This window comes from Castor canadensis, chromosome 5, assembly GCF_047511655.1.
Source record: "Castor canadensis chromosome 5, mCasCan1.hap1v2, whole genome shotgun sequence".
NCBI classification, from domain to species: Eukaryota; Metazoa; Chordata; class Mammalia; order Rodentia; family Castoridae; genus Castor; species Castor canadensis.
Window position 1 is genome coordinate 69,568,070 of NC_133390.1, and position 15,290 is coordinate 69,583,359.

General features: G+C 41.5%; 1 protein-coding gene across 4 annotated transcripts in view; it reads right to left on the reverse strand.

Moving 5' to 3' along the window:
• Positions 1 to 13,825, reverse strand: part of Ildr1 (immunoglobulin like domain containing receptor 1) — a 42,088-nt gene extending 28,263 nt beyond the window's left edge. For all 4 annotated transcript variants that reach the window (XR_012447966.1, XM_074073264.1, XM_074073263.1 and 1 more), the window contains exon 1: positions 13,604 to 13,825. Coding sequence is in view for 3 of the 4 variants with exons in the window: in XM_074073264.1 (XP_073929365.1) it covers positions 13,604 to 13,658 (55 nt within the window). In the remaining variant the exon portion in view is untranslated. The remainder of the gene's footprint in view (positions 1 to 13,603) is intronic.
• Positions 13,826 to 15,290: the final 1,465 nt, after the last annotated feature.

A 15,290-nucleotide genomic window follows, 5' to 3' on the forward strand; every position in this document is an offset into this window, starting at 1 on the left:
TCCCACTTATTGGTGATGGCCTGTCCACTGGCATCTCTGAAAAGGCCAACTGCATTTGTCTCTAACTCCTGTTCAAATACAGACACCTCAGACCATGCCTGTCACCCTCAGAGGCACTCCACAAATGTTTGTTGAATAAATGACCAAGAACACGTTGACCATGCCTGGGGCAGTATAGGCAGTCAACACAAGTACAGATCAAATTAAAAAAAAAAGATCAGATGGTAACAAACTATAAGAAGAAACACTTGGAGGGAGAAGGAGTCTTTCTTTTGTAAAATTCCTTCTTATAACCTACAAGCCTACAGACATACTTAAAGCTGTAGGCGTACCTTGATGGGGAACCGAGTGGCACAGAAGCACCAGCTCTGACTGTGGCATGATCAGGGGTCCATCTGTAACCAGCATCTTGGAACAGTCTCATCTTAGTATGGTTTGCAGGCCCAGTTAGAACATGGGAATGTTAGTGTAGAGCAATCATACTCCAACCTGAAAGTGTGTCACCAGGAGGACTTGTGACAGCCCAGATCAATAGGCCCTATGCCAGGAGGTTCTGTTTCAGCAAGACTTGAATGAGGCTAAAAACTTACATTTTTAACAAATTTCCAGGAGATGTTGATGCTACTTCTCTGAGGATCTTACTTTGAGAGCCACCAGACTAGAACAGATTTTAAAAACAAAACATAAAACCTCTACAGGCTCTAAACTCATATAAAATTGGTTTCAAACCAAAATTTATCATTCACTTGGACGCTGGGCAAACTATTTACTGTTTCTGAGCTTCTGTTTCCTCAGCTATGAGTGAAGATAATCACACAGACACAGGTTGAGCATCCTTAACCTGAAAACCCAAAACCAGAAACATTTTCAGTGCCAACACAACACTCAGTAAGTTTCTGATTTTAGACCATCTCTGACCTCATGTTTTCAGATTAGGGATGCTCAATCAGTCAAATCTATGCCAATATTTCAAAATTTGAACACTTCAAAAATCTGAAACATTTCTGGTCCTCAGCACTTTGTATAAGAGATGTTTAACCTGTGCTTACCTTATCAGGTCCTTGTAAGAATGTAATGAAATAATCCACTTCTTGGCATAATGCCTGGCACACATGCTATTGAGTTGTGTCCGAGTCTCTTCCCTCTTTTCCCTTATTATGAAAACTGAAGAGAAAGAAATTCAAGCTGGGGTTTCTCAGGTGGAGCCACCTTCATTTTGACTGAGTCACCCCTTCAGAGCAGCTAGGTGGGCCTATCTTGATGGCTAGAGTTACATGATTCTGGTCCTGCCTCACCTTCTGGCCATAGCCCTCATAAGACAGTCCTCCAAAGCATATGATGAGTACCTTCACCTGCTTGGCTCCCAGACATGACCAGACCTATCCCTAGTATTGGGCTTCGATAAAGATGCCCTCGTGACAGGTGTGTTAGAGAGAGGCTCCCCAGCAGTCTAGAGGAGATGTGTGCCTGAAGAAGACTTTGCAGAAGGAAGAGATTTGACCACAAGACTCAGGTAGGATGTAGATCACACAGAAGTAGAGAGAAGGCAGGGAAACTCATTGTTTCAGGAAGGAAGAAAAGGAGTGACCAAAGCCCCTTCGCAGGAAGGACTGTTACCTAGGGAGCCTGGAGAAAACCAATCTGGCTGGTGTCTCCACTGTAAGTGAGACAGAGGGTAAATAAAGCGGGGCTTATGGAGGTGAGTAGAAGGGTGGGATATGGGGGTGGTGTCTACATCACAATCCATTGTCTATTTCTAGTTCACCGATAATTACTGAAGGCTTTTCTGAAGAACAACAGGGTGAAAGTAGCATTTTTAAGAAGATAAATGACTTCCTTATTAGCTGTGAATGGAAAAGAACATCATTTTCAGAATAAACCTTTAGGAGTTTGGGAGGAGGGAAATAGCTACTGTAGGATTCTCAGAACTCAGGCCAAGCAGAATGGAAGGGCCATGGCTAGCACCTCAAGGTTTCTATGGATTACTTCACAATCTGATTGTTTAGCCTTGACCCTCCTCCGTCACTACTTCTTTGTTGTTTTCAGAACTGATCTTTCACCTGTTAAGTCTCCAACTAAACAGAAGAAGCAGCTACAGCTAAGATTTTGATAAGGAATGGAGTGCCACTGTCAACTCTGGCTTATTTTGTTTGGTGACACACACTGAACAAATGAAATAGAGAGGTAAAAAACATGGATTTGGGTCTAAACAAAACCTCAATTTCACATAGCACCTTCCAATATTTTTTTTATACACTAAATGTGATCTTGGGAGGAGGTAAGTTGTGCTACTGCATAAAGAACAAATAAACCTGAGGCTTGGAACAGTTGAGACTTGTCTGTGGTCATTCTTTTTTCTAAGAGGGTCAAAGTCAAGATTCTGTCCCTAAGCATTGCTATTGAAATTCTGCATGGCTATTCTTAAAAAAAAAAAGAAGATGACTGGGACTTACAAGTTCTCAAATAACTGGAGCTATGGCCAATAATGAAAATATAGCTGGCAGCAGTCACTCGGGCATGGAAATTTGGTTGAAGGGAAATTTGATATGAGTAGTTTGTTCTGACCCTGGTCTTAGAGATGGAGTACAGAAATGGAGCATTTGGGAGTGGAGAGGGCAGGTTTGTGGATGGTCAGAAAAGGGAATTTGGTTACAGCCAGAAGTTACACTGGGGTAAGCTTCGAAGATGGTGGAATCTGATCCCTTAAGGGAGGGGAATATGGACAAGAGTGATCACCTTGATTACCAACTACACACTCAGCTCCCCTACATGAATGCCCTCATTATGGGCAAGTGCCCCTGGGGTGACCAACTCACTTTTGCCAATGTCAGTGCTGGCTTTGCTTCCTAAGGACTCTTTCATCCTCTCTACTTTTTTATCCCTTAGTGAATTTTAAGGCTTAAAATGTGCCAGGTCCCCATGTGTTCGGACCCTCCTTCCAAGGGTCTTCCAACTCACAGCATCCTACACAGATCATGCACCTTCACCTCTGCCCTGCCATACACACAGGGACAATGGGGAAGAGTCCCATAAGAGGTATAACAACCCAGTACATTCTTCTCCTTTCTCATGACTGCTGCTGGCCCTTGACATCTATTGTGCACCAGGTAACATAGGTTCTTTGTCTCTAATCCTCTTTAAAGCCCCTTAGAGTAGGTACTAGCTCTGATCACCTATATGGCAAAAATTCAGAGAGTATAAGCCAATCCTCCATGTGCCCAACAATACATGCTTAATCTAGTAAGCATCAGTGTCAGGATTTGAGCACAGATATTGCTGGCACCAAAACATAATGTTTACCAGGCAGGCAAGCTTCACCTTCCAAGATGGAAGGCAGCCTCTAGACTCTCAAAAAGCCATAGAATTTTCTAAATTGGGAGGTAGAGAAAGGAAGTAGGAAGAAGCCTATCTCAAAGGCATAAATATCTTTCTTTCCTTTCACCTCTAACCTCCCTGTACAACTAACCACATTAAGCATCCACAGCTTTCAGCAGGTTAGGATTTTGAAGAGGAGACCAAAATGCAGCAGAATTTGGACTGAAAATATGAGCAGGTTCAAAAAGAGAAATGCCTTGGTTATAGATGCCCTGAATGCGTCTTAGTCCTTTCAAATTTAGGATTAAAGTTTCCAAATTCTTGACTTCTCTTGATTCTATGACAATTTTTTTCTCCCCAGTTCATTGCCACCTAATTCCCTAGTTGTTTCTGTCATTTTCTCTTGAAAACTTTAAGTCTAGGGCTTGATTCCCTACATTAGATTCTGCCTCCCATCCCTATCCTAAAGACCTTGTAAGTTATTCCCAAACTACAGTTTCTTACTATTTGCAAAATTGGGATGATAATACCTGCCTTAGAGGGGGTGATAAGGATAATATATGTTCTTCATTTAGCAAAGAGCCTAGCACACAGTAGACATTCAATAAACACTAGCCATTATTTGTATCATTTGTACTTATTTCATCTGAATTAAGGAGACTGAGATGAACTGAGGGCTGATGGCAAAAAGCAAAAAAAATTAAAATTATACCAAATGCAATCACAATAGTCTTCTCTTTGTAAAACAAGATAGTAGGTTAAAAGTTTTGCAACTCTGTACCCCAGAAAACCCATTCACAGTTTGCCTCTTCTGTGAAAGAGGAAGGGAGGAAGACCTGTCATTTAAGAGCAGAAAGGAAACTTCAGATGAGCCATTCAAGCTCATGGGAAGAAGGGAAGGGGAAGGGGACTCTCTGTTTCCCACCATCAGGTACTTTCCAAGACGACAGTGCCGTACCAAGTGGGGACTACCATTCTACATTAAAGTAGAAGGAAAATAGATCGACGAAAGCACAGTATTTCACCAACTAAGCCGTATATTCCCAAATACATACCCAAGTTTGTGCATTTCTTTATTCAGTCGGTCTCCCTTGCATAATATTAGACTGGACAAGATGTTATAGCTTCTGGAAAACATTACCCTCACAGCACAGGGAGATAGATGTACATTTTTTAAAAACTAAGACTTGTTTTAGGGAGACTTTACTCCCATTTCCTGCCTGAGGAACAGGAAATGTTTGTCCGCTTCCCCCGATTTCTCCCCACTTTTATCCTGTTATATTAAGTTCCTTTCCTAACAAACTTTGCTATTACTTTTACTACAAGAAAAAGAGAATTGTTTTTGGTGGTACTAGAAAGAGTTATTCCCTCCATTCCATACATAGGACTTTGCATAGAAAGGGATATGCTATAGCTTCTATCTAGAATGTACCCCAAAGGCCCATGTGTTAAGATTTGATTCCCAGTCAGTGACACTATTGGCAGATGGTGGACCCTTTAACGGGTGGGGGAGGGGAGAGGCATATGGGGAGGTTTGGGGCTACTAGGGCTATGCCTTCAAAGGGATGCTGGTCTCTCCCTCTCTTTCTCCACTTTTTAGCTACCATGAGGTGAACTACTTTGCTCTATCATGAACTCTTGCCATGATGTTCTACTTCACCAGAGTTCAAAAGCAATGGGGCCACTTGACCACAGACTGAAACCTCTAAAACCGTGAGCTAAAATAAACCTCTCCTCTTCGTAAGCTCATTATCTCAGGTATGTTGTTAGTAATGCAAAGTGAGTAATACAGAATGGTAGACAGGGACACAGAGCATGGTTTTTCCCAGGAAGAGTGGGGGCCTAGTGTCACACTGATGGAAGTTCTTGATGCATGATTGTTCTTGCAAATACATAGGCACCTCAGCCCCAGATTAACAAAAAGTACACAAGTCCAATCCTATCAGAGTTTATGTCTCAGCAAGCTATCACCCCAAGTATATTTGCCATCGGTACTTGTTACATTTTCTTAGATAACAGTGCAAATATAAGAGCAATCAAGGGGTAGGGGACTGGAATGAGTAATAAGTAAGAAGTAGGGATGCAGAGCATTGGGAGAGGAGAAATGGGGATGAGAAAAGTGAGGAGGGGGGAATTAGTCCAGATACTGTGTGTTTAACAAGGGTCTGGTGTGTGCCACTCTACAGTGTAAGCTGGGGGAGGAGGAGCTGGGCATGTAGCTTCCCACAGGAGGTCAGTGATAAATACTGAACACTTACTGTGTTGTTTGACATAGCAATGAGTGCTTTGTTATACATTTGCTCATTCAATCTTTGCAAAAATCCAGGGGATAAGAGGTTTTATTTTTCTTAATTTCATCAGTTAAGAAAAATCCTCAGAGATTAACTAACCTGCTTATGGCCACATAGCTAGTAGTAGCAAAGGTAGATTTAAATGTAAACCTCTTAAAATTCTGAAACCTACACTATTTCTACTATACTACCCTATCTTCTGAGAAGCTTTCTAAATGGCTGAGATTTAACCCTTTGAGGAATATTCACAAATTTAAGGGACATTCAGAAATTTATTTTAACAATTTTGTATAGAAATTTTTCCTTTCTGTTTGTTAATATCAAATAAGTAAGAAACTTCAGATAGAGAAGGATAAAAGCAAAAAATTCCTCCTTGTTCACAATGAATTCTGCTTTGTAGAGGTATTACTGTTGATAATTTGGTCATTCATTCATCCACACCTTTTTCTAATACTGTTTTTTAAAATTATATTATGTACACTGATTTGCAACTTTGTGTTTTCTTCAAACTAAGGACATATTATATTCCATATTAGTGCATATAGATCTAAACTATTTCAGTGGCTACATGAAAATTTACTCCATGGATGAACTATAATTTAATTACACATTTTCCTAATAATGGACATTTAGGTTGCTTCTGATTTTTCCCTAATGCAAACAATGAAGGCATGAATTGCTGAGAATATTTTTATATATGTATCTCTTTACATGCATACTTTTATTCTAGTAGGGTATGTTTCTCAAGGTGAGATTGCTGGGTCAAAGGGAATAAATATTTTAATAAATACTTCAGAAAAGAAAGTTACATCTCCATGAACAGTGAATAACAAACCTATGACTTACCACAATCTTTCCAAAAGGGGAAATTTTCAATCTCTAAATTTTTTTTTTGATAAACTACTAGGTGAAAAAATATAGGTGATTTGAATTTGACATTCCTTTGGTCACTAGGGGGAGAGGAGAAGACCTGGTTGTGGGGCAATCACTTGGGGTTTCCCAAACTCATTCGTCCAGGTTAGTGACTCATGGCACACACACTAATCTCAGAGCACATGCAAATTTGGGCCCCACCAGAATGCACACATGCATTCACTTTTGAGTATCTATTCTGAACCATATACTATTCCAGATGAAAAGGGGACAGTAGCAAATAAGAGAGAAAGTCTCTGTACTCTTGGAACAAATACTCTTGGTAAGAGAGTCAAAAATAAACAAGCAAATGCACTGACAAAATACTTTATGTTATGGATAAGTCTTTTGCTTATCCATAAACTACTAGAACTTTTAATATTTACTCCTATAACTATACAACTAGAAACTACTAGAACTTTTAATATTTACTCCTATAACTATACAATAAGGAACCAGGCAGATATATGTATCCAAATGCTCCTGATGGCTCCTCTCCATTGTTTCAAATTCTAAATCAGGCCTGAAATCTAAATCATCATCCTTTTATTAATATGGGCCTCTTTCATGTTCCTATCTTAGTAAATGAGCAAGACCAAAGAGATATCATCCTTGATATCTCTTTCTCCCTTGCTTTTCATATACATTCTATCATCAAATTGGGTTTACTTACCTTCTAAATATTTCTGGGATCTTAGTCCATCTTCACAACCATCCTAGTACAAGCTACCTTCACCTCCAGCCTGAATACTGCCTTAGCTTAACTAGTACACATACAGCTTCCAGTTCCCCTCTATATGGATGCCATACTGCTGTTCATCTCCCAACTCATCTTCCTTAAAAATTTCCAACAGCTGCTCATTGCTACTAAAACAAACATAAAACTTCCCACCATGACCCATGAAGCCATGCATAGCTGGTCCTACCTACCCTTCTTTGTCTCTACCACAGTCCCCATAGCTTCCCCTACTCAGTCACACTGACATTCTTCCCATCTCTTGTACTCACTGGGCTCCTACCCAGTGATCTTGCACATACCATTCCTTTGGTTTGGAATAATCATTCCTCAGCAATCAACTCAATCCATCTATTATGTTCTCTTGTGGCACCTTAAGCCTCTCTTTCACAATCCCTGCTACAGTTGAATTTCTATATCTATTTGTACCCCCCACAGCGTCATGGGAAGCAGGACCATGACTGTTTTTGCGTGACAGTACGGCACTTTGCACAGAGTAAACATTAAGAATATGTTGAATGATAGAATGTATTCATGCAAGACAGGTTAAATTACTGGGAAAAATTTTAAGGGCTCTAAAAAAGTTTAAAAAATAAATGGTTAATCACATGTTGTATGACCAGACAGAAAGTTAGGAAGGACATGGGGTACATTAGACCATGCTTCTATCAGTGGGGACAAGGTTGCCAAGTTAGCCTAGAAATTAGTGAGCTTGAATTCCATACAAAAGATTTATAAATTATAGGGAGGTTAATGGAGGGAGGATTAAGTGAAGGTGGGAAAAATTAACCCAGAAAGGTTAACCTATGGGTAGAAGATGGCTGGAAGTAGAGAGAGAAGTAGCAAGGAGATAGTACAGGTGCTTAAAGTAGGCTAGAGTAAGTGCGGTCACTTACTGTAGAAAAGAAGCAGATTCTAGGACTAAGCGATAGAACTTGGTGATTAACAGAAAATGGAAAATGAATGTATCAAAACTGCCATGCTCTGATCCTACCTTAATCCAACTTTTGCAAACTGGAAGATCTAGATGTAAGAACTGAGGAAAGGCATGGCTTAGTGAGAATCTTCTTAGTTCTTAAAACACACCATTTTATTTTCCCCTAAAGGACTTCAAATAATAAAACAAATTATTATGCTAAAAGAAACTCAGGTAAACTGTATATTATTCAACATCTCATTCCATGGCATTGTTATTGGGGCTGGATGTTTATTAACTGGCATTTAGTTAGACATTGAGGAGGAAGTCACCTACTTCTATTTCTTTGTGTAAGCATTCAATTAAACCAAACCAACCAGATCTACTGTATGAAATAGGAGAAAGAGCAACGGATCAAGAGTGAGAATGTCAGGTTCTTGTCCCAGCTCTCAAACTAATTCCACTGTGCCAATCTGAGACACAGGACTTCTTTGGACCAGATTTCCTTACCTTTGAAAAGGGCTGAGAGGGAAAGACAAGGGATGGAAGTGATTTCTACCTGTATTTATAACAGGGCACTGGGATTCTGGGGAGGTACTTCAGGAGCCCTCAAAGGGACAAGGGAGAAGCTGGGTGAGCAAGTCTCCCATCTATCATCCATACCCCCTGACTCTGAGAAACTCTACTTCACAATTTACTATGTCAGAGATCTCTATAGGACTTCACTAATTCTGCAGTATGACCCACACCTATACCCCCACTACTCAGGGGAAATTATGAACCAGTCTCTCTCTCTCTCTCTCTCTCTCTCTCTCTCTCTCTCTCTTTCTCTCTCCCTCTTCCCTTTACTCCTCCCTTCCTCCCTCCTTCCCTTTCTCTCTCTGGATCTTTTCTCTTAGAAGTCAGCTGTCTGATTTTCCAAAGAAGTTGATAGTTGGTGCTTTGTAAGAAAACACCACTCTATGATATTAAGGAAAAATAATGAAAAGCACAAATGGCATATGTGAATTGGAGGAAGTGAGGCTAAAATTTCACTCCAAGAATAAACTCTGAGGTTGGACAAAGGCAACCAAAGCTATTAACCAATAATGCAATGAACTACAGGCACTTACTTTAGCCTTATGTTAGCAAATTGTATTAAGGAACAAGAATTCAGATATCATTTGTATGATAAATATTTATTTCTTCCTAAAGAAAAAAACTTCAGTGAATTAGAAAACAATAACAATAAAACAAAACAACCAACCAACCAAAACCCAAAGTATCCACCTCTGGCAACTGATCTTTACATAACTCAAGCATCATGACTGTGGAATTTTGTAAGAGGCCCTGACCTCAGAACCTCCCAGAGGGGCTCCAAGCCACACCAAACAGTAAGTAGCGAAATCTGTCACAATTTTACTACTGACCTATACTTTGTAATTGTGGGAACTTGGATGCTAATCAGAGAATCGAGTTGACTCTTTTTTAAAAAAAGAGAAAAATGTGATGGACCAAAATGAACACTTAATTACAGGGTTTTCCAAAACATATGCTACAATTTCTAGTGGGTCTTCAGAAAATTAGTTTACTGGATTTTTCTATTTAATAGTGTTGATGTGGGGATTATTTTCTATGAGTTTAAATATCAATAATATTTTATGTTAATTATTATTTTACCTAACATGGTAACAGATTTCTTTTTGTGAACCTTTGGTTTCTATTTTATAAACTGTGTATAGTTGAAAACATGTCACGTTGTAAACTCTAATTGTTACTGGGAGTGGTGGGAAAAAAACCCAGAAAGCATTGTTTTGAGAGATACTGGGAACAAGACAGGAAGTTCCATCCTCAGTTTGATCTTAAGAGATCAAACTTACGAGAAGTTTGGTTTAAAAATAAAGAAAACGGTGGGAGCAGTAGTCACAGATTCATTTCCAGGTTTTCCTTAGTGATGACTGTGCCAAAGACACAGTACTTCACTGTAACTCACCCAAAAAAAGTTGACCTTGCTAGGTGTATGGAGGGCAGTCCTGGTGGGAAGAGGTTTATGGGGAATTTCATTAGTTTTCTAGATGAAAAGAATTTAAGTAATTCATCCAAAGTTACAGCTGGTGGTGCACCAATGGCTCACGACTGTAATCCTTCCTACTCAGCAGGCTGAGATCGGAAGGATCTTGATTCAAGGTCAGCCCAAGCAAATAGTTCATGAGACTCCATCTCCAAAATAACCAGAGCAGAATGGACTAAAAGGTGTGGCTTAAGCAGTAGAGCATATGTTTTGTAAGCGCAAAGACCTGAGTTATAGCTGTAACAAAAAAGTTACAGCTATAAGAGGCAGAGTCTGAATTGTAAACTGCTATAGTTTGAATCTGTAGTGTTTTTTAGATGTCCATGTGTCCAAGCTTGGTCCCCAAGGCACACTGGGAGCTGGTGGAACTTTTAAGAGGTGGGACATAGGGCCAGAAGCCTGTGGTTTGCATCTGTAATCTTAGGTACTCAGGAGGCAAAGTTCAGGAGGATCATGGTTCAAGGCCAGACAGATCAAAAAGCAAGCCCTTAACTCAAAAATAACCAACACACACACACACACACACACACACACACACACACACACACACACACACACACAAAGGGCTGGTGGAGTGGCTCAAGTGGAAGACTGCCTGCCTAGCAAGCATGAGGCACTGAGTTCAAATCCCATACTGTCAACAACAACAACCACAAAATGAAGTGGTACCTAGTGGGAGGCTTTAAGTCTCTGGGTGCGTGTCCTTAAAAGGAATATTGAGATCTTATCCCTTGCTGTTTTTCTCTCTTTATTCCTGCCCATCTCTCACTATTCCTGCCATATGCTCCCACTATGATGTACTGCCTTGCCACAGGCCCAAAACAACAGAGCCAACAACCATGGACTGAAAACTCCAAAACTGTGAGCTAAAATAAACCTTTCCTCTTTTTAAGTTGATTGCCTCAACTATTTTACTTAGTAGTGGAAAGCTAACTAACAGTCATCTCACTGTTGATTCAGGGTTTCTTAGCCACAGGGAAGGAGGAGTTGGGTTTCTTTAAGGTTAGCTTTGAACAATCCTGGTTGCGTTTAAATCATGACTAGCATTATTACCATGGCTAATATTTATCAGACCTTCCCTCATTTGTGCAGATACTGTGTGAAGTGTTTAAAAACCTTTATTCACTTAATCCTCACAAAAACCTTGAGATAAGTACTGCTGTCATCCCTGCTTACCAGAGACTGCCCAGAGTCACACAAACATCACTGAGGCAAATTCACATTAAATAGCTGAATGTAGTATTATTTGTATTCCTACACATACCCAGGGATAATATCTGCTAAAATAGCCATTTCTGAGCTAGGAAGGTAGCTCAGTGGTAGAGCACGTGTCAAGCATGTGCAAGGCCCTGGGTTCAATGCCCAGCATCCCTTTCCCCCAAAAAGTCTATTTCCCCTCAAAGTGTTGGAGTTGAAATCTCAACTTCTCATCTATGAAATGAAAGTGAATTTAGATGTTCGCTGAAGACTTTTTCACTTTCAACACTCTGGTGCCAGTAAACATGCCCAGTAAACACCACAATCTGCATAATTGTCCTATCTCACTGTCCTAGCTGCTACTATTGTGTGGCTGGATCATAGAGATGTGAAGCCATACTTTCTGAAGTCCCTGTCCATTTAGCAAGTTGTTTTCAACCAAAGAATACACTCTGTGGTTGTAATCACTGAATTGAAATGGGTTTCTTGCTACTTCCTTTCTCTCCCTCCCAATCTGGAAAAGTCTACTGCTTACTGTAAGTTGCTTACTATAAGAACACACTCTGCTGATAATCACTATATCAGAAAAATGCTCGGTGCTCAATATTCTTCCTAAACATGAGATAGCATTTAAAAACATTACCCTGGTGATTTAAGGATTCATATTTATACCTTAACACAATTTGCATCTATAAGTCATCTTTTCTTAACCTATTTATCCAGATAACTGCTGTCTCTGAAGTCCTAATTTGAGGATAATGTACCCAGGGCAGAGATGGGAAAAGACCTTTATTATTTTTCTAAAAAATAAAGCTCAACTTCAGAATTCCTTGCTGCTGTGGAGTATGAGAAGAACATCCAATGTTCAGGAGAAAAGACTTGTGTAAGGCTGTGGGATTTATATGAATTTGCATTTTCACAGTCTAAGCTGGTGATTGCTCTGATAGAATCTGAGGTACTTAAATTGAGGTGAAGTTAAGTCCATTTTCCTTACGCATCATAGATGTTAGCTTCAGACAATTTATAACAGCAATAGCCTGCAGGAAATCTTGTAAGCCAAAGGGATCTGGAGACATTAATTTTCTAGTCATCCTACCCTTTTGCAATCCTCCCTCCCTTTTATTCTCTACATTAGCTCAAGTTATTGAGGAATCCTGCCTCAGAGAGATTCAGTTACACCCGAGCAATTCTCACATCCTACCAAGCTTATAAAACGGAAATTCTGCCTTCATCCTCAAAACACACAAGATACAAATTGATCTGTGAGAACACTGTGAGCTGACCTTCCACTGACAACATAAAAGTAAGAGGACAGTTAATCCTAAAAGGGAGAAGAGATAAAGAGAAACAAAACCAGGTGGAACTTCCAGGGGAACTTAAAAATTCTTGTTTGCAAAGTCACACCTACACCCTAATTTGAGAAGGGCTGAGAGAACCTGCACATTCCCTCACTCTACTTTCCTTTCCTACCTGTTTTTTCTCTCTCGTACACACTGTTCTGTCCTATTTTCAAGAGCTACACTAGGACACACAAACCCATGCTTTCCAAAGTACAGAGGAGATTAGTGTGGAGGTTAAAAGGATGAAGCAGATGCAGAGGGTGGCTGAGCACCTGAAGGGGAGACAGTGAGCAACAGATAAAGTTAAGGAAGTGAGTGACTCTGAACTTGGTTAGCAAAGAGGCATATATATGCTGGGGTCCTGTAAAATAGACTAAAAATTGTGTCGAAAATTCCCACCTATCCTGACTGGCGCATTATAACCTCTCAGGAATGAGATAAATGCACTTTTAGACCAATGTGGTTGTCACCATATCCGTAATGTGAAAGCAAGTATCAGATGAAAGGAAAAAGTAATTAGGAATTTTAAGAACGGTGCTTTTGGCTCTCTGGAGTCAGTTTTAAAGACAGGTACCTAATGACCGCTGGTGGGGAAGTCCAAAGGCTCTGGGTTTCTTTTCAGTTGCATCTGTTTAGGAAAGGCCTGGGCTAATAGAAAAACAACAGGTTCCCACAGACAGAAACTCGATCCAGTGCCCGCACCTCCTGGTGCAGGTGCCAAGCGCCAGCCACGGGAGCGCGGCCCAGGCCTCCGCTGCCCTGGGGTGGCCAGTTCTGCAAGGCCAGGCAACAATGGCTTCCTGTCTCCCTGGGCCCAGGGTGGATCGCATATTTTCCACTGCTCACCTGCTGGGAGCCAGGTGAAGAGTAGCAGCCAGGGTGCGGGCAGCTCGGCACCCATGCCGGCCGCTCTCAGCTCAGGCGCTCCCGGGCTCTGTGACTTTCTTCATCAGCTGAGGCCCCAGGACACGCATCCCCAATGAGTCCCCCGGGTTTCCCCTCGCCGGCTGCAGCACGACGGCACGGTGGCTCTGGTCCCTAGGCAGGTGCCCCCCCGGCTCATCCACCTGCGGCGCTCCGGCGGCTCCGCCCCGCGCCCGCGGTTTCCTGCTCCGCCCCTGGCTCCCCAGGGACCGCGGGCACCTGCCCTACCTGCCGTCCCCTCCACCCCGCTCCCCCGCTCCCCTGCTTCCCTGCGCTGCCAGGTGACTCTCCTCCCCGCCACCGCCCGCCCCGCCTGCCTGCAGACAGTCACCGTGTCCTTCTGCGAGTAAGGACGTTCCTCGGGCAATCTCACCCAGAATAAATTTCTCCCTCTAGAATTATATGGATCTAACTTTTCTAGGGTGCAACCCTGCATTATATTTTTCTTCCCTCATATATGCTTAAAAACATCCCCCCCCCTCACTGAAAACACCCTAATGATGTTCACATGGAATGTTGATTCAGATTTTCTACAAACTGAAGATTCTGTAAAGTGGGGTGTGAACTAGAAACATAAATTAATTTTTTCACAACTCTGTTAGCAGATGTTCATTATAGAATGATGGGGAAAATGTGATGGATTCTTTTTTTAAAGTCTCTCTCCCACCCTCCATATGTAGGCATTGCTAATATTGGCATTTCTTTTCTTTTCTTTTTTTTTCTTCCTGTCCTTCATTACCACTCAGCATCCCCTCAGAGCTCAGCCCTCTCGAGGCCAAGGTTTTGACTTTTGACCTTGAAAAACCATGTAGGGTCTCTTTGCAGCAGACTACCCAGGATGTAATCCTAGGCTCCGGTCTTCCACAGCAGGAACCACGGGGTGGGCGTCGAGGTGAGTGGGTTGCTAAAGCCAACAAGAAGAAAGGCACACTGGCTTTCAGGAACCCACCAACCAATAACGTCAATTTAGAAAGTCACATAGACACTGGATTGTGGAACTAGCAGGCCGTTTTATATACCTATCTTTTATCAGAGACTTTTCATTGACTCTGTTCTCCTCCCCCTCTGTAAGAAGCACAGTCCTTTCCCCTTTTCCTCTACCATCACCTTTTTCTTCAAGAATAGAATTATAACCAGGAACAGTGGCTCGATCCTATAATCTTAGCTACTGGAAAGTCAGAGAGATCCAGGAGGATCTGGGTTAGAGATCAGAGGACAGTCTGGGCAAAAAGTACCCCATCTTAATCAATAATAGTTGGGAGTGGTGACATAGGCCTGTCATCCCAGCTACACAGGAAACATAAATAGGAGGATCTCTGTGGAAGCATAAAACTCAGATCCTAATCCCAAAATAATCAAAGTGAAAAAGGACTGGGGGCAAGTCTCAAGTGATAAAGCACCTGCCTTGCAAGTGGAAGGCCCTGAGTTCAAACCTCAGTACTGGCACAAACAACAACAACAAAACAGAGAGATGCATTAAACACAGTTTCAGGAGGCTCCTATTCTGGTCAATGAAATTAGAAGTCACTATTATTTCTCCTAAGCACATCTCCTGCCCTGCTCTATTGTGAAGGGGCCTCTTCACTGGTGCCACTGGTGGCCTTCATCT